Raw genomic sequence first — 27,335 nt, 5'->3', positions numbered from 1 at the left:
AAAGGAGTCAGCACTGAGGAGGACTGAGCACAATGAGCACTACTATACATCTTATTTAGATGGCTTGCACTAAGCTATCTTTGTGGCATGTTCTCATCAGCATTCAAAACCTGATCTATTCCTTAAAGGCAGAAAAAAGGATTAACAAGGCATCCAGGTGTTAGGAGTAGAGGAGAGAGGCCCAAGGCTCCAAACAATAGCAGTGGTGGCAAGTAAGCATGAAATGGAAAAAGTTGAACAGCAGAAATGAAGATCTGGAGACAGATGGGGAATAGACAAAGTTGGAGAAGAAGGAAGAAAGAAGGTGACAACAGGAGCAACAGTGGAGGCAGCAACAATGAGAGTGATGATGCCAGAAGAAAGGCAGAAGCAGGAGAGCAGGTGACAGAGTAGGAGCAGCAGGAGGAGGAATGTTGAGTAACAAGTGTTACCTAACCAGAACCAATTTTAGTAAAGGTGCTAGCTAACACAGGGTTAAGCACAGACATGCGCAAGACAAGCAAGTGGAAAATCCCCAGAGGGCTAGTAAGCATGCCCTGCACATGCCCCACGCTTGACCCCATGCTTGTCAATCAAAATGTTTCTGAACTAACACCATGCACATGCCCAGTCTTGCCTCAGGCATGATGTAAGTTAGCTAAAATCTTCCACAAGGAACACCATGCGATTGGCCACTCAACTCATATTTAAGGCTAGGGAGTCTCCGCCCTCAGCGGAGACCAGTGACCAGAGGAGACTAGACAGATCTGAGCAGAGATCGCTCCAGCGAAGACTGCCTCAGGCCTAGACTCCTGGTTTGTAAGAGCCATTGGTCTCCCCGCCACCGTCGTATCCCGGCGTACCCCTCCCTTAATAACGCTCGTCTCGTCTCGGCTACTCGTTATTGATTATTGTTCCAGTTTGACTACTCATTTACTACATTCTGATTACTCGTTCATCGTTCCGATTATTCGTTCGACTCGACACGTTCCAGTTACCTACGCTCTCTGTTCTCGACTCGTTCATCTCGTTCCGGTTTACTCGTTCAAGTCCGTCTTTGCCACCGTTACCGACCCGGCCTCGTTCATCGTTTCTCGTTCATCGTACCATTTATCGTACTCGTTTGTAACTAAGTCGACCTACCTACATTACATTACCATCTCGTGGCATAAGTAAGAAAAATAAAAGTTATCTTTTAAAACCACACGCTTGTCTGACTCCTCGCCGCTAATCCCACCTGTTCGATTCGTACTCGGCCCCACCGTGACACTGGGGCGCTCGGCTCCGACAACAAGCAGAGAACAGTGGGAGAAGGACAGCAGGCCAGCCCACCGGGAGTGGCATGGCAGGAAAACATGGAAGAGGCACTGAAAGAAGCTAGAGAGGAGCAGAAGCTGTGGATAAGGGCAACTTTAACTGGTGATGGGAGGTAGATGGGATCGACAATGAACAGATAAGATTTCCTGGAAAAGGTACAGCTTGAGATTTTGGAGATGCAGGCAGGGCATCTCACCAGCCTGACTGCTTTCTTGAACCAAAAGACTTGGGAATTGACTTACTGAGATGGAGAAAGGTATAAGAACTTTTGGAAGAAACAACCGGAGAATCGTGGGAGGGAGAAATTAAGAGGGATAAAGTTCATAGCAGGGGAAAAGTCAAGAGAAACAGTGATTATAGTTTGAATATATACAAATTTACTAGAGGGAGAAGACCTAGAAAGATACCTGGAAAAGTACATCCAAAGGGTCATGTCAATAGAGAAAGTAAGGGACAAATATGGTATCTGAATAGGGTCTTGAAAGCCATGAGTAGTGTTACAAGCAGATGAGTGGAGGCCAGGTGGGGTTCTGGCACTTCCCATCAGTGATCCAGATCTGGGCACATCAGGATTTTATAATGTAGATGGATTTGAGTCAATCGGCCACACCGGGATGGGGCAAGTGGGTGCCATACATTCAATGGGTGTTTTATTCCCCTATTTTCATATTTCACCTGCCATGACTCGGTGTGACTATAAAGGATGTCAGTGTAGCAAAACTACGGGTATTTTTTTTTAATTTAAAAATACACTCCCTCCCCTTCCCCTAACCACTTCTGACTTTCTCTCTGCCCTCTCTATCCCTTATAAGTGATTACAAATAATACTAGGTAAGCTAAGTTCTTATACTCCCACATAGTAACAAGCCTCTTTTATATTGTAAATAGTGTTCTATTATGTTTGTATTGATTTTTACTATTTTATATTGAATAGATATCATTTAGGCCTATGTCTGTAAAGTAATGTCAAATAATGTCAAGCCTCCATTTTGTGGTCTCTACCTGGGTGTAACCTATGTTGTAACTGTGACTCATGTCTCACCAGATTCATGTAAATTGGTTCCTGAATGAATGGGAATGAATGAGGATGCTTGTGGTACAATGGTAGCAGGCCTCTACTGAATGATCAACTCAATGACTGGACCATCAACTCAATGACCGAACCATTGCCTTGCATTGACTCACCCAGGAACCATGGACCTCACCCAGGAACAGAACAGCATTTCAAAGAGAAAGACCCTATAAAAACTAGCAATCCCACCATTGTGTCCTACCAGACAATGAGGACACCTGGATCTGCACATAGGCATCTGAGCAGGACTGTCCTTGCCTAGACGCTTCCCTCCCGTAAGAGACACAGGTAGCCCACCCCTGTGAAAGGGGTGGTAGAGTGTGACCTCCTTGAGACACCCTCTCCATCTGGACCAGCACTACTCTATACCACCTATCCACCCAGAGGCCCTGTTGGCAATCCCCTCTGGACAACACCTTACTGGAGAAGACACCAACTGGCCATCAAGGATCAACTTACAGCCCAGGATAGGTAGCTGTTACCCACCATCCTTCCCCAAACATAGGATCTGGACTCTGTCCCTACACACTTTTATTTCAGTCTTTCCACCAAGCCTTTTTCCTCCCCTGCTACAATTGTATAGGTGGATGTGTGAGTGCTTGTGTGTATGTGTGTAGGAACCCAAAACTCCATGAGCTGTACAATACACTGCTTGTTTAATAAAACTGTTAATTTAGAACCCGAATTGGGTTTTGTCTTCCTGACCTTCCAGCCCTACTCCAATTCCTGCTGTCTGCCCCTCTTATCTTCCCCCTGTGTCTCTCTCTTTCTGCCTTTGCCTTCTCCCTAATCCCAGTCTCTTCCACTTTCTCCCGCTGAACTCTCTCTGTGTCTCCCTCTGTTACACTGCTTCCTGCCTCTGCCCTGCTGCCTCCGCAATCTCTCTGTGTCTCCCTCTGTTCCACTGCTCCCCATCTCTGCCCTGCTGCCTCTGCGATCTCTTTTTGTCTCCCTCCGTTCCTAGCTTTCCATTCCTGCACTCTTTCTCTCTCCCATCTCTCTCTGTTCTCCTATTTCTTGCCTCTGCCCTGCTGTCTCTGCTTTCCTTCCTGATCTCCTTGGTATCTCCCTGCTTCTCACCTCTCTCTGCTGTCTCCATCTTCTTTCCCTGACCTTCCACCCAGCCCAATTCCTCCTGGCATGCAGAGTCTGCTGCCACTCCCTGCAGCCTCTCCAACTGCCCCCAGAGCCCCGATCTGGCTCCTAGCCCTGCCACAGCTTTTCCACACTCCCCAGCAGTCCCTGCTGTAGCTCCCAGCTCCTCCCAGCACCTGGAGCCCTTCTCTAGCTCCCCCACAGCCTCCCAGTTCTGTCCCTCTCCCCCAAGTCCCAGTTTCCTTCTCTGGGTATCTTTTGGTTCTCCTGCAGCTCTGGCTCTAGCCCCAGCCTCTGTGCTGGCTTCTCCTTGGCATCCTCCTCTCCTCTGCCAGCTTTGGGCATTTTTCTTTAATCAGTTAACACCAATTAGCCTCAAATAACCCCAGCTCCCCTCCAGTCTATCAGTTCTAATCCCGGCCCTGGCAACTTTCACTCCTGGCACTTTTACTCTCCTATTTTTCCCTCTCTCAACTTTACCCCCATCCATCTCCTTCTTTCACCTCTTTCTGGAAATCTTTGACACTTGACTCCCCTTCCCATAGTCACCAAGCACCCTAGGTATCCCAAGTACCCCAAGCACACAGACACAGATACCACACCACACAAGTTAGGAAATCACCCATGTGTATGTGCTTGAATTAGTGATAGGTGTGCATGTGCTTAGACTGGTAAGCTTGGATGTATACATGCCTGAATTGGTAGTGACTGTGTACATGCCTAATTAATTTGTGTGTTTATATACGTGCAATTGTGTCATACCCTTTAACAGCACAATTTTGAGATCTTGAAAGTTGACCTGGCCCCACAATCAGGAGGTGGTACTTGATTTATAGGCTTTGTTGAGACTGGTGCAGGTCAGATGTCCAAGAATCTTCTCTGGGCTCCATCTCCCCCTACAGCCCACACCTCTCTACTTGGGTGTGATCAGAGCAGGTGCCTGGTCTTCCTAGGCATCTAGCTTCATGTAGGAAGAAAACCAAGTGGCCTGGGGTCAGCGTAAGTTGGCTGAGCCCAGGACGTCTTGTTAAAAGTCAAAGGCATCCAGGCTGTGTGAAAAAATAATGGAAGACAATTTAAATAATAGGGTCCATGTTTACCCCAATGGGAGTGGAGAACTGGAGGGACTTGCAGAAATTAGGCCTTGAAATGACAGAGAGATATCAGAGTGCTAGGGATCCCAATGGATGCTGAAGGAAAAGGTAATATAGCATGGGAAAAGTTTTTGGCAAGGCTATGCCAAATACTTTGACTATGGTCTGGAAGGATACTGTCCTTTGATGGAAAAGTAGCAGTGTTTAAGGCTGTGCTACTGTGATTATTCTATTATATGGCAATTGTATTCCCACCGATGTGGCAAAAGAAAGCAAACGTATAGAGGGAAACGTGTGTTTTTCTGGATTGCCAAAAGAGAAAGTTTGGCTAGACCTGAACTGTACAAAACACAAGAGATGTAGGGATGGGGCTGCCAAACTTGGGTTTCTGTATGAAGAAAACATTTTCTGTTTGGGGTTTGGTTTTGGTGGGAAGTTGATGTGTGTTTTTAAGGGTTTAATATATGTAGTTGTAAGTTTTTGATATGTAATTCTTTTTGTGCTATGAAGGATGTTCAATATGTATAGCTTTGTAAGTGTAGGGTGATAAGTACGTTTTTAATAACATTTGTAAAAAAAGTTTTAAAAAAGGTACATTTGCTCAATATGGGCCATGTGTTTTATAGTTATGCTCAGTGTTGTCTGCATTTAATCAACATCATAGTTGGTTTCCTTTACTGAGCACATGCTGGGGTTTTTGGCAGTATTTTAATGATTGACAATGTATTTAATGAGTTTTTCTTATATGCAAATGTAAGATTAAGAGCTTTTTTGACCCATGTTACTTGGGGGGACCCCATCTTATATATAAGTAAACCCATCTTATTTTCAAGTAAATTTAACCAAATCATCTAGGAGAAAAGAAGAGGAAAGGGAAAATGTTCTCTCTGTGGAAAAGTCACTATGCCTGCCCCTTCAAGTATAAGTAAAAAAGGCCCTCATTACACTTCCTGCTGTTCAGTGGAGCTCAAAAACAGACACACAATGATTTGATATTTCTAAAATAAGAAAAAAAACTGCCATCCAACCAAAAGGTAACTGTGTAGAATATAACTGTACAGAAGGATATTTCTTACTATAAAGTGCTGGGTACTTCATTGTACTGCTCAACATAAAGCATGTACTTAAACACTTTAACTGAGACCTGGATTTATATAATATATCTATCATTTAACTTAGTATTTGAGTTCCTTGTGTCTAGGTTCTGTGTACACAAAACCAAATATATCAACATATCATTTAGGTTTGTGACATGAAATAGAGTTTACCTGTATAGATGTTTAGATGTTGTAACCAGCTGCTGAATTATGAGGTCTAAAGCAGACCTCTTTCTTCTCCTTAGCACATCAGTGCAATAGTACTATTGTGGCAAAGTAGTAGTGCTTGCCTGGCTTTGTTCTTTTAGCTAATTTGTTTAATTTAAAAATACACAACAGTAAAGATACACAGCTGTAGAGAAACCAACTGTGTAGACAGATGAATGTCAAGAGATAAAAAGAATGAAAAATAGTAGGCTGGCAGCTGACATATCGGAGAAGGGGTGGAGAGAAAGTTTCTCTGTGGACACATTTGAACATTGAATCCAAATAGCTCTCAACTCAGAGTACTGTACATATAAAACCAAATTATAAGCCTGCAATTTGGGAGTTTCAAAGCCAGTGTTTCCATTCTGTTTATTACAGAGAGGAGAAAATTTGAAATCAAGCATGAATTGTGAAATAGGATCTGAATTCGGGGCCATATGTTGGCTAGCATTTGTTTGTTCATTGCAAGCATTTAAATAAATAAGCAAATACAAGGAAAATATTTAGAAGGGAAGCACAAATACAGGAGATCCTCACTGAATTTTAGGAGGGCAAAGAACATTAGCAGGTATATAGCCAGATATGCGAAATACAAACACAGACTGGCATTTCACAAAACTCATTAAACCTCTAAAAGGTGGCAATGTCATTACCAGGGTTTGAATTACTGGGACCTCTAGGGGCTGAACCCCGCCATAAGAGACGAGAGCTCCCCCAGCAAGATTTGAAATCATAACCTGGGGGGGTTTCCAATTTTATTAGGGCATTGTGATGGGCAGCCTGATTTTTTTTGCAGCCCCCCGCAAGAGTCAAAGTGTAATTTGAACCATGCATTACATATACATATTGTAAATATTAAACAAACAGATACAGTAAAAGGTAAGTAGTAGCATCTTAGTAATGAAAAATGTCAGTTATAATAAAAATAGTATTTCCAGAAAATTAAGCACTGTATGTCTTAAAGTACATAGTTTATGTGTGCATGCATCCATATACATTATTAGCATGTGATGACTATGAAATTACAAAAATAGAAATATTTCCAAGTAAGCTTAGACAAATCTAGCAAATAAAGCTATTATAAACATGGATTATAAAACTCTTTCAGCACAGGTTTTGATCTAGTGATGAAATTCACTATTGTATTATGATCATATGTTTTCTTTATAAGTCTACAAACAAACTACCTTAAAACGGGGGGAATGACAGTATTTTTATGCCATTATTCAGAGCCATAGCTAAGCATTTTATGTAGCAGGCCTAAGATCTTTTGCTTTTATGATGCTTATTTGATGCTTTTCCTTGATGGTCATTAATTCTACAACATGAACTAGGTTACTAAAATTAAGAATTTTAATTAGACCATAAGAAAAAAAATATCGTTAATTACTCCACGCTGCTGTTTTGTGTATTGTGGCACTAATGATCTTCACATAATGGCTCATTGCAGAAAACTGATTTACAGTAAATACTGTGCGATGTTTTCTGACCAAAATTAAAAGTTAGGGGTTCCTTAACTAAAATAGTTGTGAAGGTTTGTAAGCTTGTTTCTTCTATTTAGTACGTAAAAAGGTGTTATACCTATTTTTCTGAAAACAGAATTGAAAAGACTGCGGGTAAGCATTTTATAAATCACAGAAATGAAAGTCTCATCTGTATCTTACACTTGTCACTCCTGTTTCAAATTTTTTACATATGAATGGACACAAAAAGATGTGGCGACAGAACCATCCAAGATGTACGAGGCATGAACCGTAAAACATTCGTGCTTCCATTATTCAAAGCAAGCACTAGGTCCCAGGAACTGAACCCCAACCAGAATAACTACCACAACTATTTCAAATGTTTTATATAGCTTCAACACAACTAAAAAAGAAATGGTGCATTGCATGAAATGACCATGGTTCCCTTGCTTCATTTGCAGCAGGTTAAGTTGTTAAGTCTGTGTTGTGGCAGGATTGACGGTAGGCTTATGTAGAGTTCAGGTTATGTTTTGTATGGGATGATATGGATAGGACTGATCCTGCCTCAGGCAGGGGTAGACTAGGTGACCTCTGGAGGTACCTCCCAGCCCTACTGCTCTATGATGCTCTAGGAAATAATGAAAGGCATTACAAGAAAACATAACCAGTGTTTAGGACCTGGTTGTCATGAAAGCAAGACAAGAAGCTTCACAGTGCATTAAATTATTGCATCAGTCCTAGAAGGTACTGAGAATGGTGGCAACAAAGCACGTGTGAACAGGACTGCACTGCTCAATGCACAGGATTTCAGGGGCAGCTTTTGAGCTGCCTGGGACCTAGGTAAGGTGGGAATAGGCTTCTTCAATTCTGCAGTGCCCCTGCAGATTTCAGGGGGGTTTCAGCTACCCAACCTGCCCATCTCTAAAGGGGCTGCCCCACCCCCTGTCTTCCTCCCATGCACCAGTTCTCAACCTTTTTACATGGGAGGCACCCCTAGACAGACTCAAGGCCTCCCCGAAAATGCCAGCTTTTAATTCTCCCCTTTTAAATTTTTTTTTTTAACTACAGGAGCTCCTGTATGCGCCAGGGCTATGTCAGAGGCTCCCATGCATGCCAGGCATGGTTACACGCCGAGGGGTCGGCGCCAGAAGCTCCTGCACATGCCAGGCGCGGTGCCCAGGCTCCGGTCCGTCCGTGCCAACCACGTTGCCCCAGCCCGCCCCGCCGGGGGCGGCCTTTGTTTGGGGCGGGGCGGTGACGCGACGCAAAAGCCCCACCCCGCGCGGAGGGGGGAGGGGCGGGGAGCCGCAGCTTCCCGGTCACCTGAGGGAGGAGCGGCCGGAGCTGGCGCCGAGCGGAGCGGGCGGCTCCGGGACCTGCCGCCGCCATGGCCTCGCTCTTCAAGAAGAAGACGGTGGATGGTGAGGCCTCGGCCGGGCGGTCGCGTCCCTCCCCTCACCCCACCCCCGGCAGGGCCCTGCCCCCCCCCCCCGCGTGCGGTGCGGGGCGCCCGAGCCCCTGTGACGCAGCGGGATCCCCCCACCTCCGCGGGGCTCGGCCCGGCCCGGCTGGGAGCGGCCCCGGGGTTTCCTTCCGCTGCTTCTCGCGGGTCAACCAGCCCTGCTGCTGTCATAGGGAAGTGGGGCTGGGAGGGACTGCAGAGGCCATGGAGTCCAAGGCAGGGCCAGCCCTGCCCAAATCATCCCGTACGCTGCAGCAGCTGAAGTCTAGGTAAGCCTGCCATCCACCGTGACACAGCACAGACTAACCCCTTAGCCTGCCAGGGGAAAGCAGCAGAACCACAGCAGCCAGCCCTCCTAGTCATAGAGCAGTAGGGTGGGAAGGGGCCTCCAGAAGTCAGCTAGTTCAACCCCCTGCCAGAGGCAAGGTCAGCCCTATCCAAATCGTCCCATGCAAATCCATCATCAAAGCTCTGCATACCGTCAGCCCTGACCTTAACCCCCTTAACCTGCACAGGTAAAATGAGACCACAGCAGCCAATGCCCCTCTTCTATGAAATGTTGATGTAGGCTCAAGGGATCCTGGATAGAGGCTACGTCCCCCTGCTACGAAAACAAACGATGGGAGACAGCAGCTAGGGGCTCCTTTTGGACATCCCTGGGTTGATGTTGCAAGCAGCATTTGTGTGTAGATGGGTGCTTATACCCCACAGCACCCTTAAGGCACCCCAGAGCACCCTGGCTGAGAGTTACTGGTTGGAAATGTGTCTTCCTTGCCTATCTGTGGAAGGAGAGTTGCTTGTCTCTTATTAGCACAAGGCTTTAAAATGTTCATGCACCAGTTGGATCACCTGGCTCCTCACCCTAAAACAGTTCAACTGAACACAGCCTCAGGGTCTCAGCTGATTGCTTTTCACCAGAAGTTGGCCTTTTTCCCTGTTCTTGTCTAGAAGAAACTCCTGGCACAGATCAGCAGAGGAGGGGGATGCTGCTGCATTGATCAGGGAGGTCAGATCAGCCCCCCTGGGGCCTTTTTGTTAGCCTGGGCTTGCAAGAGTGATCCTGATAGGCCTGTGTAATGCAGACTGGAATGGGCTGGTTGCATAGGGTGATCAGACTAAGCAGGGCTGAATTGGCTTCACACTTTCAGGTCACCTGGGATTCCTAAACACAAAGGGGAATCTAAGGTCAGGTCTGTGTGGACTGCCTCCTAAACTGCAGCAACACAGTGAAGCTGCATATGATTTAGAGGCAGCCTGCCTGGAGCTTGAGAGAACTACTGCTGGGACATGGCCAAAGGCACCTTCCCATTTCAGGTGGGCTGAAGTGAGACCAACAGTCCAGCTTTTGGCTTGTTTCTTTCTGGTTGTTGCTCATCTTGTGGTCACTGCAACTGAAGGCCAATGTACAATTAATAAATACAAACTATATGTACTTATTTTATTGCTCTGTTTATATATTTTTTAGTGATTATAGACTCAAAAATAATATGGGGAAAATACTTCTGCTGATTTTTTTTTTCCCCTTGGCTTCTAACTTATTTAAATTTCTTGTGCATTGCTATCTTTGGGTTTAGTTTGTACTCTGTTGCAAGCTTTCTAAGGGAATACTGTCTTTAGAGAAAAAGCTAGCTCATGTATAGTTTCTACTCTGTGTTTATAAAGCTCAGTTAAATAAAGACTGTGCATTCCCCTTTTAAAAAAGACTTTTGCCACATCCTATGTCTGATGCTTGAAGAAAAGCTAGAATAGCCTCCATTGTAGTTCTGGTTCCAAATACACTCTTTGAAAAGTGTTTCTTGAAAATGCAGTTTTGGTGACCTTTGAATCAATAACATAAAGGTGTAAGCCAGTCCATTTTCAGTATCACTTGACATTCAGAATTTCTTTTCAGAACATATATCTCAGGTTGAAAACAGTTATTGACCATGAGGGTTTTTATATGGTTTTTTAAGATGCCATTAAAAACGTTTCTATCAGAATCCTAGTATGATGGTAATGATTTTGGCCTTAAATAGCTCAAAATACCTCTACAGACTGGAGAAAGAACAGCCTGAATTCCTTCCCTTCTTCTTCAGGAAAGAATAATATAACTTCAGGTGAAGGCTATATCTGTAGTTTCTACTTATGCTTTAGTTATGCCTGACTAAAATTCAGACTCTAGATGGTACTTTACTTGTTACACAACTAAATGAGAAATAACAGCATCCTGTACAAAACTGTGATGTAGTTGTAGTTTGGGAGCATTATTCTTTTCCCAGATTTGTTTCTGTGACATTATTTTTCTGACTTACAATTTTATATCATTTTTTTTTGCTTGAGATTAAGGTTAGATAGGTATACGAGGAGATATTACCTAAAAAACTAGAAATTGCTTTCTAATCACATTAGAAATCAACTGCTGTTTATTTGCTTCATTCCTGTGGTATGGTATGCAGCATTATGGACGCAAACATACTACTTTAATGAATCTAGTACCAATAGACTCGATCAACTATCAACTGTCTCTCAAAACTGTATGAAATCCGAGCAGTGAAGGTGGGACTGTTTTGAGTACATAGTCCATACCTATGTTTGTCCTTGAAAGAAGGGAGTGTGGGTACGTATCTTTTTGTGGACATTAAGTTTTTCTTGATACTTCCTGCATGATTAAAAGACTCGCAATGGCTATAAAAGGTATATTATGGCAAATAGTCCTCTCAGCTACAGTGACCATAAAAGGAGAATTTGGCATATATATTTGAAATTTAAGATAGTACTGGAGACTTGTAAACTTATATTCTGCCAACCCTGCATATATTTTTTCATTCCTGCTCTCAGTAGGCCAGTGTTTTTCTGATAAAAATCAATGTGGGGAAAGGGAACTTTCCAATAAATTGCAGGTTTTCACCACATGCTTTACCCTGGTGTTTTGCTAACGTAGCAGAATTTTCCCAACTCTTAATATTTCCTTTTCAGATATAATAAAGGAACAAAATCGAGAGTTAAGAGGTACACAGAGGGCTATAACAAGAGATCGAGCAGCCTTGGAGAAACAAGAAAAACAATTGGTAAGCAGAGCAGTGACTTTTAGCTCAACTTTTAAAAAACAACATATTTTCAGGGAGAACTTAAATAACAGGCAAAAATGAATTAATCATGTGTTAATTTTCAAAGGCTCATCTTTCCCATTGGTAAGTTTATTAAGCTATAGGACAATGGTGATCACAGTTTTTGGCAGGTGTACCACAAATTGCCTCCCTCTCCTTAAGTGCCATTTTGATCTAGGCTCCCCAGAAACATACCTGATAGAAACTGTACCCTTAGGCAGAGGGTTTTGAGTCTTTGGCCCCATAACTACTGCAGTTTTATATGGTGAGAGGATCTAAAGCCCTTAATTTGGCAGCAGCTGTGGGGCCAGCGAAGTGGCTCTTAGCAGTGAAGCCTCCTCAGAAGCATTCTGCCATTGCTCTGCTCTGAGGCTCACATGCTACACATAGCTGCCTGCCTGTGACACATGTCCTGTGATTGGCCAGAGCACTACTTGGCATCACTTGAGAGATGAGAATTAAAGAGGCAAAAAGGAAAAACATTTTGAAGAGGTTAGGAAAAGCGCTGCTGCACACTAGTTGTGTGTGAGGCATATAGCAAGGGAGTCTCAGGGCCTGGGGGTTTCATGTCCCTTGTCAGCAGCTAATTGCACCAGCTGTAACAGGTGTCTTTCTCCTGTGACAGCCCCCATTGAGGCACCTTGTGAGGCTGTATGCAAAGGTACTTTCATTGATGGTTTTGCCATGTGCCTAATGGTTCCTTCAGGGCCTGTGCTTCCCATGAGACGGAACAAGCAAGGCCCTGTTTCCTGACACTCTGCTGCCTTCAGTACCATATGATCTGCACCAGCTGGTGCTTCCATGCCTGGGGATGCATTCTGCCTCTTTCCCTCCTACCCCCCATCCCTCTTCACTGGGGAGCTGCTTCAGCAGGAACACTCTTAATGGGGTTGCCCCCAGTTATACCCTCAGGGCCCTGTTAGGCAGCACTCTTCTGGTCTGAGCAATTCCATGGGGCACTGGGACAAGGTGTCCCTGAAGGCTGTCTCTGGGGCAGTGCTCTCTGTGGGGCCATGACACTGAAAGTCTGGGTCCAGGTATATTGGGCAGCAACAGGGTGTGAGAGGCTACATGAGGGGCATCCTGCTGTGTTTCTGGGGGCAGCCAGCATTGAGTGCTTGGTGAGGGGCAGCATCAGCTCTCATTCTAGGCTTCCTAGACTTGGAGCTGGCTGCAGGCATTTAGGTTTTAGTCTGGGATTGCCAGGCAAGGTAGACCTGGGTAGAGGCATAACTAACTAGCTTGTACCCTATGCAAAAACCCTTCTGTGGTCTTAAGTATGTGGGGGGTTGCCACATGCTACAGGGTAGTAAAAGGGAAGGAGAGTGGTCAGTTTTAACTCTCTAAGGAAGGCAAAGGTTGCAGCTGCAACTGCTGCTGTGTCATATGCCTGGCTCCTATAACTGGGTAGTGCTGGTCTGATTTCTCTCCCACACACATCTCTTCTCCCTTTTCCCCTGTGCCCTCCACCTCTATCCTTCTCACCAGCTCATTTGCTTAGTTGCATAGGGCAATTCCCAACCAGACCAGGAGGGACTGGCTGGGCCAGGTTTTCTACAGCATAGTCAAACAGTTGAGTAGGATGCAGCAAGCAGGATGGGCTATGTCACCCTGGCCCCTTGCTGGACTCCTGTTGTGACAGTGCAAGCCCAAAGAGCTGCAATGTACTCCTCCAACCCCAGTCCCTGGCCTGCTCTGTCTTCTCCTCCCTGATTCAGACCTACCCCCATCCCTAGCTTGTCTCATCCCTGTCCCTTGCTGTACATGCCACATGTGGCATGCATGCTGCTAGCAGTGGTTACTGCCTAAAATCAAGTTGTCTTCACACCTTCAAATCTCCAGCTTATGGGGAAGTAAAAAGTTGTAGTGGGTAATATTTTTTCTTATCTTGTAGCATGCCAGGAGCTTCAAAGAGTTAATCTGGGCCAGAGCTTAATAGCCTTGCCACTAAAGGAACATCAGTTGCCTTGTTTTTATTTGCAAAACTAATGTTAATTATGAATAAATTATCCATGCGATTCTCTGGCATAGATTGTATTTGTAATAGTTTAATAATGTATGGCATTTATATTGGTGTTTCATTTTGAAAGTGTTCTTTACAGACTAAATGTGGGATAGCAGTACTCCTGATAGGAAAAATTAATATTTCTTAAAGTTTATTATGCTACTGCTTTGAAAAATATCATCACATGCATATCATGGCAAATATGCTTTGCCATGTCATTGCTCCAGCAGCTAAAATAGGTCCTAATTTATGTACAGTATTGGAGACGCAATTAAAGAATATGACCACTTTGGTGACATTTTGGGCATCTAGAGAAAATTGCCCTCTTCACAAGCTCATAAACTGTCTTGATAGGTACAAAGAGGACTCATGTTTTTCATACCACAGTACTTGCCTAATGGTCATGGGTACTTTTCACTTGCATGTTTCTGTTTTCTTTGGTATACTTGCATCTCCTATGAAATCTTACATGAACAGGTGTCATAAATAAATTACTTTTTATACATCCCTTATGTCAGATTAACATACCAATATTAACATAGTTCTCTTTCAGTAATCCAGTATCTAAACTGGGGATTGCCAACCTCTTGCATGAGTAATACAAATGGCATGAGTGGCATGCACCAGATCGGGAGGATACAAGCAACACAGTGGCAGGGCAAGGAGCAGAAAGCAGAGCAGCAGGTCAGGCAGGATAAAGTGAATGGCAACCAGGGAGTGTGCAGGGCTAATCTGTGGCACAACTGCCAAAAAGGTTGGCCCCCACCTACCTAAATAATATTATACTTCTGATTGCAGGATAGTATTTAAAGAGGAATGAGATAATTAACACTGGTTTTGGAGCTTCTTGTCTCTCTCAGTGCTTGTTTTTCTGTGCTTACCTATTGTAACCTGGTGACTGATCTTCACATCAGCCCTTTGGACTTCCACTGCTGGAGGATGAAGCACTTCTCTCCTGTGGCAGGTGCTTTACCACCTGTAGCTGTATTCTCCTAATTAAACATTGCTTACCTGGCAAAGTATTATCATACAGTTGGACATATATGAGCTGTGTATGTTCCTGAAGTCACATTATTTCATATTAAGGGGGAACATTTTTCTTTCTTTATTAGCAAATAATTGCTTGGTATGGGGGTTGTATGATATTATTGAATCCCAAATCAAATTGAGTCGCTTATCCTGTGTTAAAACAAATAAGCAAACCAGTCAAGTTAGTGATATTTGCAAAGCATTTTCTGCTTTTGTTAGGTCACTCTCTATTCCCCAGAATAGTAGTAGAATTTCACAGAAAAGACCTGAGCCAGGTTTCACTATTTAAGATGTGGTATTAGAGAGGGCACTTAGTACATGCATGGTAAGGCTGACCCAAGTAAATGCATGAGGAGGATCCTCAGCTTTAACAGTTCCACATATAACTTTTATATAATTTGCTAGAAATAAAGAAAATGATTAAAACCAGCAATGGTCTAGCAAAACAGCCTGTGCAACTGCAGAAACAGAAACATTCCAAAGAAAAGACAATCCCTAATGATATATAAATATGGGGCAGAATAAAGACTTCCTTGGATCTACAGACTACTCTAGCCCTTCAGTTTTTGTCAGTGTGTCCTTTGTTAGTTGTATTGCCAGTAGGCTATGGCAAATGAACAAAAGGACAGTTTGAAAGACCAAGAAGGAAGTGAGCTAACATTCATGCTGGTTGTGTGTTTAGTTCTGAACAGATACATTTGTCAACTTTCATATTATTTGCAGCCTAAATGATCCCCTGGAAAAATAAACTTTGGCACCATATACAGGATCTGTCTACACGTCATTTTGTATCATGGAAGTACATCTTTCCACAATATAACATGAATCATACTTGGAGTAAAGGAATACTATGTTTACCATATGTTCACTATACTCTTGCTAGAAAGCTGAAGGAAAATGTTCTTGCAACTTTGCTGATGCCTCCATCATCACAGGGATGGTTTTGGTACCTGTAGCTAACTTGTCTGTCCTAGAATTTATTAACTCTTTTTAATAAGATAATTCTCTTTAATAAGATTTGTGCTGTGCAAATATAAATGATTTATTTCTTGAAAACAGGAACTGGAAATAAAGAAAATGGCTAAGACCGGTAATAAAGAAGCCTGTAAAGTTCTAGCAAAACAGCTTGTGCAACTGCGAAAACAGAAAAATCGAACCTATGCTGTTAGTTCAAAAGTTACCTCAATGTCAACTCAAACAAAAGTGATGAACTCACAGATGAAGATGGCAGGAGCTATGTCAACTACAGCAAAAGTAAGGAGTTAAATGGGTATAAATATGTAAACTGTAATTCATCTGTTGACAAGTTTTGACAAATTGAGTTTGTATTTTTTGTTTAAGTTTATTCAGAGATGCAGATGCAACATCTTAATTGCTAGCTGTACTACTGCACAATGCAAGTAACTTGCAAGTAATCAGTCATATTTTCTTGGTCAGTACCTGTTGTGTTAAATAACTAGGTTGCTTCAACACAGTTGATTTTTATAAATATCTTTGACCAGGCCTATAAAAATGTTAAATTCTGGTGCATAATGATTAAAATGAATGAAACAGCACTCTCATGAAAAGGAAAGGCTCCTGTAGTGCAAAAATTAAAATCCTTGCAACCATGTAAATATCTGCCTTCAAAATCTGTCATTTAAACAGTCTCTAGATAAAGCCAAAGTAGGGCAGACTGATTCTAGAAATCAAGGCAATGTGTCATAGATGGCTGGTGTGAAAACTAGGGCATTACTCTCTTGCTGACATTTTTAAAGAGCTTAGGAATTCCTTTCATCCTCACTTCCTGCACATCCAGAAAATTGTTTAATTTTTTTTCTCTCATATGCAGAAATAATATCGCTTCATAAAGGCTACTTACAGAAGTGGGGGGAAAAAAAACCAAACTAGTGCTCTGCTTTAAGTTCAGCGTGCCCCCACGCTGAGTGCAGCTCATGCTCAGAATAGGCATCACACTAGTTTGATCTGGCTTGCCTAGAGTCTGGGCCTGGGACTAGGGTAGGTGCTGCCCAGTTGGGGCAGGATGGGCACAGGGCAGAGCTGCAGCTCGTCCAGGGGGTGCGGAGAAGGGAGGGTGGCTCCCACTGTTGTGCGCCATTCGTCCAAGAGGGCATGGGGGTCCGTGTGCCCCCAGATCTGCATGGAGTGGGGCAGAGCAGGCTACAGCTCGGGCTGAGGGCTGCACTGGTCCATGCTTGGGACAGGCAGCAGCAGCACCTGGAGGGGGGCAATAGGGAGGAGCTCCAGCCACCCCAAATTTTGCTGGAGCTCCCCTGTAGCTCCCTCCCAGCACTACCGCCATTGCTTGCCCTGAGTGCAACAACTGCAGTCCACTTGGCCTACCCCACGCAGATCTGGGGCACATGCCCACTCGCCCCCTGTGCTCTCCCAGATGAGCGGTGCTCAGTGGCGGGAGTACCCCTGACCCCCTTCCCCCAGACGAGCCACGGCTCCATCCCATGCCTGCCTTGCCCCGGCTGTGCAGCACCTGCCCCAGCCCCACTCCCTCCATCACTGCGGGGCCCATTGATCTGCCCCCCATGCCCCTTCCCTCCTTTCCCCCTCCCCTTCCACCACAACAGACTTACCAGCTGCCAAGCTGTGCTCCTTGCTGCCTGGATGCTGCACTGTGGCTGCGTGCACGCATGGGCATTTCTCGGCCAAATTATCGGCCACTTCAGCCTGATTTCCAATATAGTCCATTTTCTTTATATCGGTACCAATCCAGTATCAGACTGACATATTGGTGCACCTCTACTATAAAGTGTAAATGTTCATACAACATTAATTGTCTAGCTTCTTCAACAAACAAAATGAATAAAACATTTCCAATGTCTTCTCTAAAAACTGGCTTGTATTAAAGTAATCTGAAATTTATGTCTGCAAGAAAACTACACTGTATTTTAATAATGGATATGATTTGCGTTCTTTTCTGAAGCTACATGAATTCTGTATCAGGCATAAGATTTTTGTGCCAAGGAAAGTGCCGTATATCACTATAGACATGGATTAGAGAAAGGAATGATTCATAAGACTTGTTTCTCTCCATATATAGTGTGTGGTTTTCCCAGGGGAAAAAATATATATTTACTGATACAGTGCTCTATTTGAATATGGAATACAGGGCTTTAGTTTCCTTATTTTAAACAAGATCAGACAATATAGACAATCCTTCCTTAAAGTCTCTAGTTCTAAGGTTGTCTAACATGTCACTACTTGATGTGTTAATACCTGATAGCATCCTTTAAAACTAATCTATTTTTTACCTCTTCCAGAAGCATCTATTGTGGGTTTTTTCATTTTGCTTCCATCAAAAATGTTTAAGCTGGAAGCTTTTTTTTTTTTTCTGTGGAGGAATACCATAATTTCATATAAAAGGAACTGGAAAAGAAGGTGCTGCTGCATGGATGAATTACTACCATTAATAAGGACAGTACTGTAGAGTTGTGGTATAACAATGAGTAAGGTTCAGTAGAGTGCAGCAGATGTTAGCCAAGTGATAGCAAATGTTCAATAATTTCTAGCTGAACAGTTTGACATTTGCTATTCAGAGAAAAGTCTGCCACTAAATAATAATATGTAAAGAAATGTCAGAGATGTAATACCCTTTTTCCTAGTGGTGAGTGATGACGTTGTCCCTAGCTAACTAGAATCCTGTTGCCATTTGCCTGTTGAACAATTACTTAAGAAATTAAAAAGCTTTTCCTGTCTTCTTCCCAAGCTGGTCCAGCAAGTCAAACAAGCTTCCTAATTTCAGCTCACTTTGGTAGTGATACGGCAGCACTCATTACGCTAGTAACCTGTAACATAAATGACTAGATGTGGATTGCACAATTGCTCCCTACCACAGCTTCCACAAAACTGGGAGCTCTCAGTGCCTAGAATAAGGATTGGCAACCTAGGGCCCATGGTCGGGGGGCTTTTGGTAGTAGAGGTCTTTTCTCAGGTGGTCAGAAGATGTGGTGGGAAGTGAGGGGGGTGGGTGCAGTAATGACCTGAGCCAGGTTGGAAGTGGCCTGTGCTTGGAGCTAAGCTCTGTTAAAGTTCCCCCTCACTCTAAAACATCGTGAACTTCTGGTCTTAAAAACACAGAATCTGGTCCCAGATTTGGTAGGTTACAAATTGCCTTAGTCCTGAATCATATATTAGTGTCCTGCATATATTTGTATGGCATTATGTTGTATGGCTAATTATTAATATTTCCCAATATTATTAGACAATGCAGGCAGTTAACAAGAAGATGGACCCACAAAAGACATTGCAAACTATGCAGAATTTCCAGAAGGAAAATATGAAGATGGAAATGACTGAAGAAATGAGTAAGTTGTGTATTCTAGTAAATTATTTGCTTCAGCAAGCATGCATAATGCCAGGCCACGTAGAGGTACAGCTAATTTAATATCCAGAAGTGGGATTTTTTTACAAGTACTAATTAACACACGAGATTACTGTCAACAAACGATGGAAAAAAGGGAACAAAGGCAACAATATTTAACTTTCTTAGTCTGGTGATTTTATGCATTTGACAAGTATTGATTATACTCCATTTCATCTACAACATTTAAGATCTCCAATAAAATTGGAGGTAAAACTTAGTTGAGAGAGGGGAAACAACTACTATAGCAAGAATTGAGTAGACTGAATGTCAACAACCAGAAGTTCAAGTAATGCGGAATAACTGAAAAAGTATTGTTTTGGTTTTTTCCCCCAGGTATAGTAGAAACTTGTTAAGTGGTATGAGGAAAGGAGAGTAGGTACTGTATTGCAAAAAGAGAACAGTAGGAGTAACACACAATGTGCTTCTTGTGTGGAAGGATCTGACTTCAAGATTTGGATATGTCTGCAAATGAGAACAGCCTTGATAGGCTTTTTGACTTGCAACTATCACAGTTATATGGAATGTGCAAGGAGTTGAGAGGGCAGGAGCTCTGAGAATTACCTTTTGCTGCAGTTGCTACACTTTATATGGAAAGTGAAATGAAAGGGAGCTGGGGGATAATAATAGACCAAACTATGAATATGAACCAGCAGTGCAATGCTGTAGTCAGTAGAGCAAATAATATCTGGCATGCATTAATTGAAGCATCTCCAGCAAAACCAAGAAGGTGATTGTTCTGCTCTACTCAGCACTGGTGAGACTGCAGCTTTAACAAAGTTAAAGGCACCACACTTTAACAAAGATGTGGACAAGCTTGAGAGAGTCCAAGAAGAACCACACACATGATCAGTCTTAAAAGGCAAGCCATACGAGGAAAGGCTGAGGCATCTGGGACTCTTCAGCCTGAGGAAAAGAAGGCTGAGAGGGGATTTGGTAGGCAGCTTACCACTACACTAGGGGAGTACATCAAAGGCTCGGTGAGCAACTGTTCACCAGGGGATGCGAGGGGAAAACCAGGAGTAATGGCCACAGACTCTTGGAAGATAGATTCGGGCTCAACATTAGGAAAAACTCTCTCACTGTTGGGCTGTCCAAATTGTGGAATAAGCTCCCTCCAGAGGTAGTGCAATCACCTACCCTGGAAATCTTCAAAAGGATACTAGACAGTCTCCTTGCTGGGGGTCACCTGACCCCCTCAGTTGTTTTTCCTGCTTGATGCAGGGGGCTGGACCCAATGATCTTCCAAGGTCCCTTCCAGCCTTACAATTTATGAGTCTAAAACAGATCAGATAATATAATAAAAAACAGTGAAATCATACCCTTGATGTCAGTGGTGGGGGACGTGTATCAAACGGTTTGAGAATAAAAAGCCATCCTTTACATTGAAGTGTTACCATTATTTTGTTAGCTGGGTTATTAAAGGGCTGACTTTCTTGCTTTTCATGTTTACCTTTCTAGGTACTAGATTTTTTTTTCAAGTTTGGGGGTTTAAATTGGAGCATCATTTAGGGACTGCTGAGTTTTTCAGCTGGTTGTTTTTCTTAAATGTCTTAAGCTATGATAGTTACCTCCTTGATAATTGCAGCCCTCCACTTCCCTGAGACTAAACTGAACTTCCTAATGTTAACATAACCTTATCCTAACCCCTACCACTGCATCAGTTGTACTGGATGAGAATTAATACTGTTGGACAGTATTGCACCAGCACCGCAAAGCTGGATTTTTGTAGTTTGGGTAGGTAGGGGGCAAAGAGTATACAGAACAACTTTGTTGGTTTTGGTGGAACGAATGAGATATTCAAGGCATGCATAAGTTTAAGTGGCTTGCTCTTTAAATCTAAATGATAATATTCACAACTTAAATCTCATGTACAAAATGGTGAAACCAAATCTCTATTACATAAAGTACTGGTGCCTTACTTGTGCAGAATGCTATTGGATGGCACTCCTGGAGAGGCTAGTTTAAAAACAAGAACTTCATACCATTTATACCTTACTTAGTGGTACTGTGGCTGCATGCTAAAATCAGGTATCATGTGTCTTCTAGTTTCTTTTGCTTTCATTTCGTTTAATCTTGCTTTACAAACTGACTTTATTTCATTTTCCTTCCAAGTTAATAACACTCTAGATGACATTTTTGATGCTTCTGATGATGAAGAAGAAAGCCAGGATATTGTGAATCAGGTGCTAGATGAAATTGGAATTGAGATCTCTGGCAAGGTATGGAAGAAATTGTTCTTTGGGATAAGGTCAGAAACCCTTCTGCCTCCACCTCCCCCCACCCTTTAAAATATTTCAGATAAATAATTCCGTTAAATGGCTTTCAGCTGATCGCACTATGTGTTGTTTGAACTAAGTGTGTTGTCTTTGTCTTCTGCAGATGGCCAAAGCTCCATCAGCTGCCAGAGGCTTACCATCTGCATCAACATCTAAAGCTACCACCATTTCTGATGAAGAGATTGAACGGCAGCTCAAAGCCTTAGGAGTAGATTAGCTTTATGATAATGTGCAGTCTCCTTATAATAATTATTCAGCTGCAGATTTGTGAAATGTGCACACTTTCTTTCAGCACAACTGATTATTTTTCCCAAGAAAATTGAAGGCTTCAGAAATGACAACTTGAGTTGCACCAAGAAATGCTTTAAATCTTTTTGCCAGAGAAGCATTATCAGTTCAGTGAATTCCTCAAGTTGTTGGAAAAGCTGCTTTAAATGACTTGACGTTGATAGGTACATACAATTTTTGTGTTTGTTGAATGCAAGATTTTTAAGTACTGGACCGAACTGAGATCTAATTGTAACAGAGGCATTTATTTACTCCAGACCTGAATTAAGCTTATGTTACATAGAGATCTGTTTTTTGTTTTGTTTTGTTTTTTTTATCCCAAACATTTTTCCTTGTGCAGCCCTTAGTTTTTCCAGCTTGCAGGATATCAGGTAGCAAGGAGACTTGGAAAAATAACAGTACTGCTAATAGTCCATTATCTGTTTCCTTTGAACCTTTTTGAACCTGGTCCCATCCTATGACTGTTGGCAGTGTCTCTTTGTCTCTTACAGCATGGATCCCTTTAAAGCCGTCACCACTGGAAGGGTCTTAATCTATTATCCTCTCACAAATGAAACTTCACATTGCCTTTTTGTTTGGAAGACAGATTCAGTCCTTTTTAGTGAGAAATAACCTTAGCATTCTAGTAAGTTTAAGTAGTAGTAGCTTTTCTATATATTTCTTTAAAGTGTACGTACGAGTGAATTCAATCATAATCAGTTGGATTCTTACTGAAGGTTATGGGGGAATCTGGCTCCCTTTGGCTTCAGTGGAAGAAGAATGGACTCTATATGGGTTTTTAATGAAATGTTTGCATGAAAGGCACTGACTAAACTTTATTGTACTGTAACATAGCTAACTTCAATAGAAGTTTTGTGCCTTTATGTATATAGCCTTGTCATACTCTGATTTTGCAAAATTTATCTGCAAGGGGTGAAGTAACTACTGTTAAGTCAGTTACCACCAATTACAAAGCACTATTAAAATTCCAGGTACACTTGATAGCAGCCAGTGTTGAAGTTTGTACATATACTACTTTAGCACTTGCAAAATGGGATCCGTCCTGAAATCTCATTTGTAAATATTTTACAGTATTTCTTAATAGGGGATGATGGTGTTCAAAAATGTTATTTACTAAGGCTTATTCAATTGCATACTGAGAGGATAAATCTAAAGCTTACAGTTATCAGGATGAAATTGTTTTCCCTATGTTTAGAGGACTTACCAAGAAAATAGTCTAAATAATAGGAAAACGCTCAGATTCTGTGGAGACTTCCTGGGGTCTCTGGACTGAATGATTTTGATCTTATATGATACTAACTTTCAGGGGAATAATATGTTAGTGAAAGAAATGTAATCTATTTAGATTCTAAATAGAAAGTAAAGAAAGGAGGAGGCCTGAGTCAGTAAAACTACCATTGTCTCATCATCTACTAATGCAAAATTGAACAGGGAAATAAAGACTTCTAATCAAAGTTTGTGAGCCCAGATCTTTGGTTTCTATGTCAGAATGCAGAACTGTTGCTTTCACTGGAAAATGTGGATTACACTGAGAGTTTATAACCTAGTGGGTGGGACATAATTTGGAGTGTTTTTGTTTAAACAACTTATTTTGTAAAAATCTAATAAAAGCTTTTATTCCCATGGAAGCTCTGTTCTTCATGGTAAGTCATCTTTTAATGGACTTGCTTGAAACTTCCTATTGTTAAGGCCACTTGGGCATGGATTCTGCAAGTGTTTTAGTGTGACTGGTGCTGTTGGTCATGCATGTGTTTGTTGCATACACTTACTACCTGTACAAACTTAGACTAAGAAAAGGTTCTTTGGGCTCTAAAAATATGTGGGAGCTAAGAACTCCAGGCATGCTTTCCTCTTCAGTGTTTCTCAGGACATCTGACTCCAAGATGTAATACCCTGGATGAATGGAAACCTGGTCCTACATTATCAGTACAAGTTGTGAATAATTATTTAGTAGTTCAGATCTATACAATGAAGTCATGCTACTGTAAACCAATTTTGTAGTTTTGGTTAATAGGGCATTTCTAATGTATCTTTCACCTGAGAATACAAAATGCATAAATTAGCATCAAGCATAATGCCATCTATGATAGAAAGCTAACACATCTTTTTCCTTGCTATAGCAAGCTGCTCCCTCTCCCCTGCCATAATTTAAACCTTGGCAGTGAAGTGGAGCTGCAGGGACAGTGAAGGCCAAGAGAAATTACAGAAGTTAGGATGTTGAATGTGCTTTGAAGGGGGTGATGTTTAACTTTTTTCTTTTTAATCAACATGAGTGCAGCATAATACTGTTTTGATAAGTTCTGTTGAATCACTATACCGTAACTATCAAAAATGCAAGAGAACACTGTCCTATAGACGGTTCTAATGTCTATTTAGTAATTCAGATACTATTTTCTGTAACCTCAAATTTTGCTTTAAGTCTTTGCAGCTCAGTCCAGTTTTTAAAATCTTTTGGTTGCAAGGCAAAAGGTAGTATGGCTTACCCATTATGCCCTTACTCTTCTCACTAGTTTTCTAAGTACATTTGTCAGAACAATATTTTAAAATAACACTGTATATTGACAGTCCTGTATCCCAAATGAAATACACCAGGAGTTTTCAACCGGGGGTACTTTGCAAGGCCCCATGGGGTACACGGCAGCAGCACAGAGAAGCCGGTGACACTTTTGGTTTCAGCACTGCACAGGGTACCCTCCCCCTGCTTATTGACCAGCCACTGGGGGACCCCCCCTCCACTCATTGACTGGCTGCTGGGGGTACCCCAACAAAAAAAGGTTGAAAAGCCCTGAAATACACCATTAAGAACGACAGGTTTACTTAATAGTTCTTCCTAAAATAGTCATCTGAGTGAACTCACAGAGCTCGTTAGCCCTTATTCTCAGTGAAAACACCTACTGCAGAACTTTTTATTTCTTTCACTACCTAGTTTCACAGATTCATAAATTGTAAGGCTGGAAGGGACCTCAGAAGATCATCAGGTCTAGCCTCCTGCACCAGGCAGGAAAAACAGCTGGGATCAGGTGACTCTAGCAAGGTGACTGTCTAGTCTTCTTTAGAAGATTTCCAGGGTAGGTGATTGCACCACCTCTGAAGAGAGCTTCTTCCACAGTCTGGACACTAACTGTGAAGTAGTTTTTCCTAATTTTGAGCCTGAAACAGTCTTCCAGGCATTTGTGGTCATTACTCCTGGTTTTCCCTAAGGGTGCCCTGATGAGCAGTTGTTCACCGAGTCCTTGATGTACATCTCTGATATAGGGGTAAGCTGCTACCAAGTCCCCTCCTAGCCTTCTCTTTCTCAGGCTGAAGGGTCCCAGCTCCCTCAGCCTTTCCTCATCTGGCTGGCCATGCAAGTCTCTGATCATATGGGTGGCCCTTCTCTGGACATTCAAGTTTTACCATGTCCTTGTTAAAGTGCGATGCCCAGAACTGGACACACTACTCCAGCAGAGTGGAGTGGAAGAATCACTTTCCTGGTTTTGCTGGAAATGCATCAATTGATGCATGCCAGAGTAGTAGTTGCCCTGCTGGCAACAGTGTTGCACTGCTGGCTCATATTCATATTGTGGTCTATTATTACCCCCAGGTCCCTTTTGTTCGTGGTGCTGATCAGTTTTTGGTGGCACCAAGCCTGTAGGTGTGTAAGGGGTTGTTCATCCCCAGGTGGAGTATCTGTAGCCTATCTTCAAGCGTGACCATGCTTCCTCATAACTTGGTGTCATCTGCAAACTTGGCTGGGGTGAAGTGAGCTCTTCATCCCAGCATCCAAATCATTGATAAAGATGTTTAATAGCACCTGTTAAGCACCACTTCAGGATTACTTCAAGAAAAGTTTTCCTGGGGAGAGGAATAGAGGTACAAATGCAATTCACCACCTAATGAGCTCAGCTGCTTACAACTTTGAGAAGAGCATGCAGGAAAAAATTAAGCCAGACAGGATGATCAGTAGCAACCACCAAATCATAAGTTGTTCTTAGAGAAGGGATTGACAGGGCCAGAGATCTGGGTGTATAGTTCAGAGCTGCAGAATGGTGTTCTGAAATAAATGCCTGCCTTTGTTAGTATTTCTGTAACAAGTATCTAGATGTTTTTGGACACAAGCTGCTTCATTTAATTAAGCATTTGTTTTCCATTGCATGAACATGGCATTGTGTCTTGTTTCTTTTTATATTGTTATGCCTCTGATGTTAACCTCCAGCCATAAAAACTTTCTTGAACAATGGGATTCTCAGTTTGGTGCTGGCAGCTGAGACTTAACTCTTGCCGCGTATTGAGAAAATGACAAGCTACCAAAATATAAGCTTTTTACCTTTAGTACCAAATATGTATAAATTATACTTTATTTTGTGGCAAAAAAGGCTAAGGTTACAATTTCTTGTATAAAGCCTCTTTTCTTCTGGCAAAATAATTTTATATACCACAGTGTAAGTTTTTCCATGTATGCATAATGCAATATATTACACAACACTTCTACATTAAATAGCAAAATCATCAAAGGTTACAATTCTAAGACATTGCATTCCATTTGTCTCTTAATGTTCCCATTTTCTTAGGAAAGTGCATTTCTGTCAGTAGGCCACATGTAGGTAAAGGCTGAGGTTTAATCTTAGAAAACTGGTATTATTCTACTGTGGGAGGCTTGTTCAAATAACCTGTAGATTGGAACAATTAAAAGTCCCATGCATAACATGTTCCAGTGAGCAGGGGGATGGAATCCCTGCCCCCCCCCCGCCCCAACTTTAACAATCCACAGTCTTTTATATTGAAATACATAACACCACAACAATTCCTTCATGAAAATACTTTGGCTTAATTCAGAAGACTGAGCACATCTACACATGCATATTAATATGACATAATAAACTCTGATGCATATCATGCTGGATTTTATTGCTCCTGGGCACCAGGTTTACATGTACACCTGGAACTGCAGCACCTTGAGCTGGGTTGGAGCAGCCTCAGCTGGCAGGGGTCTCATGGGGGTGGGAGGGAAGGAGTGGGGTGTCAGCCTGCTAGTCTGAGGCTGCTCTTATCTGGCTCAGCATGCTGCGGAGGGGCTGGCTGAGGTAACAAGGGAGCTTCAGTGTGGAGCTAGCCGGCAGGCAGCCCATTCACTGAAACACCCTCGTGCCCAGCCTGCAAGGCATCAGCATCTACACATGTGCTGCAGCATAAAAAACTGCATCAGGGTAGTATTTGTATTTACAAGTACTACCCTGCTGTGGAGTTTATTAGTTTCTTGTGATGCCGAGACATTTATTGCAGAGCTAATTAGTCAGCTCTGCAGTAAACATACAGTCGTGCCCTATATTCCTTGATTTAATGTGCCTAGGATGACTCCCATAACTGCTAAAGTACTCAGGGGGCATTAGGGTGAATACTTTCTCTTTGGTATGGACACTTATAGTGGCCTTGAACATCCTAACCTTTTCTTTCTGGATCCATTATCTAATTTTTTTTTTTTTTTTAAACTCGTCAAGTTCATTTCAT

General features: G+C 42.5%; 1 protein-coding gene across 1 annotated transcript; it reads left to right on the top strand.

Moving 5' to 3' along the window:
* Window positions 1-8,590: 8,590 nt before the first annotated feature.
* On the top strand, window positions 8,591-23,476 carry CHMP2B (charged multivesicular body protein 2B). The gene is made up of 6 exons (XM_090059609.1): window positions 8,591-8,745; window positions 11,742-11,833; window positions 15,966-16,160; window positions 19,123-19,225; window positions 21,397-21,503; window positions 21,664-23,476. Exons 1-6 carry the CDS (start codon window positions 8,712-8,714, stop codon window positions 21,775-21,777), a joined length of 645 nt encoding a protein of 214 aa, XP_089915735.1. The 5' UTR covers window positions 8,591-8,711; the 3' UTR covers window positions 21,778-23,476.
* The last annotated feature ends 3,859 nt before the right edge of the window (window positions 23,477-27,335 follow it).

Source organism: Crocodylus siamensis, chromosome 1, assembly GCF_052110815.1.
Source record: "Crocodylus siamensis isolate JL-2025a chromosome 1, ASM5211081v1, whole genome shotgun sequence".
NCBI lineage: Eukaryota > Metazoa > Chordata > Crocodylia > Crocodylidae > Crocodylus > Crocodylus siamensis.
The sequence above is the reverse complement of the archived record's forward strand: the minus strand, read 5'-3'. Positions and strand labels throughout refer to the sequence as shown.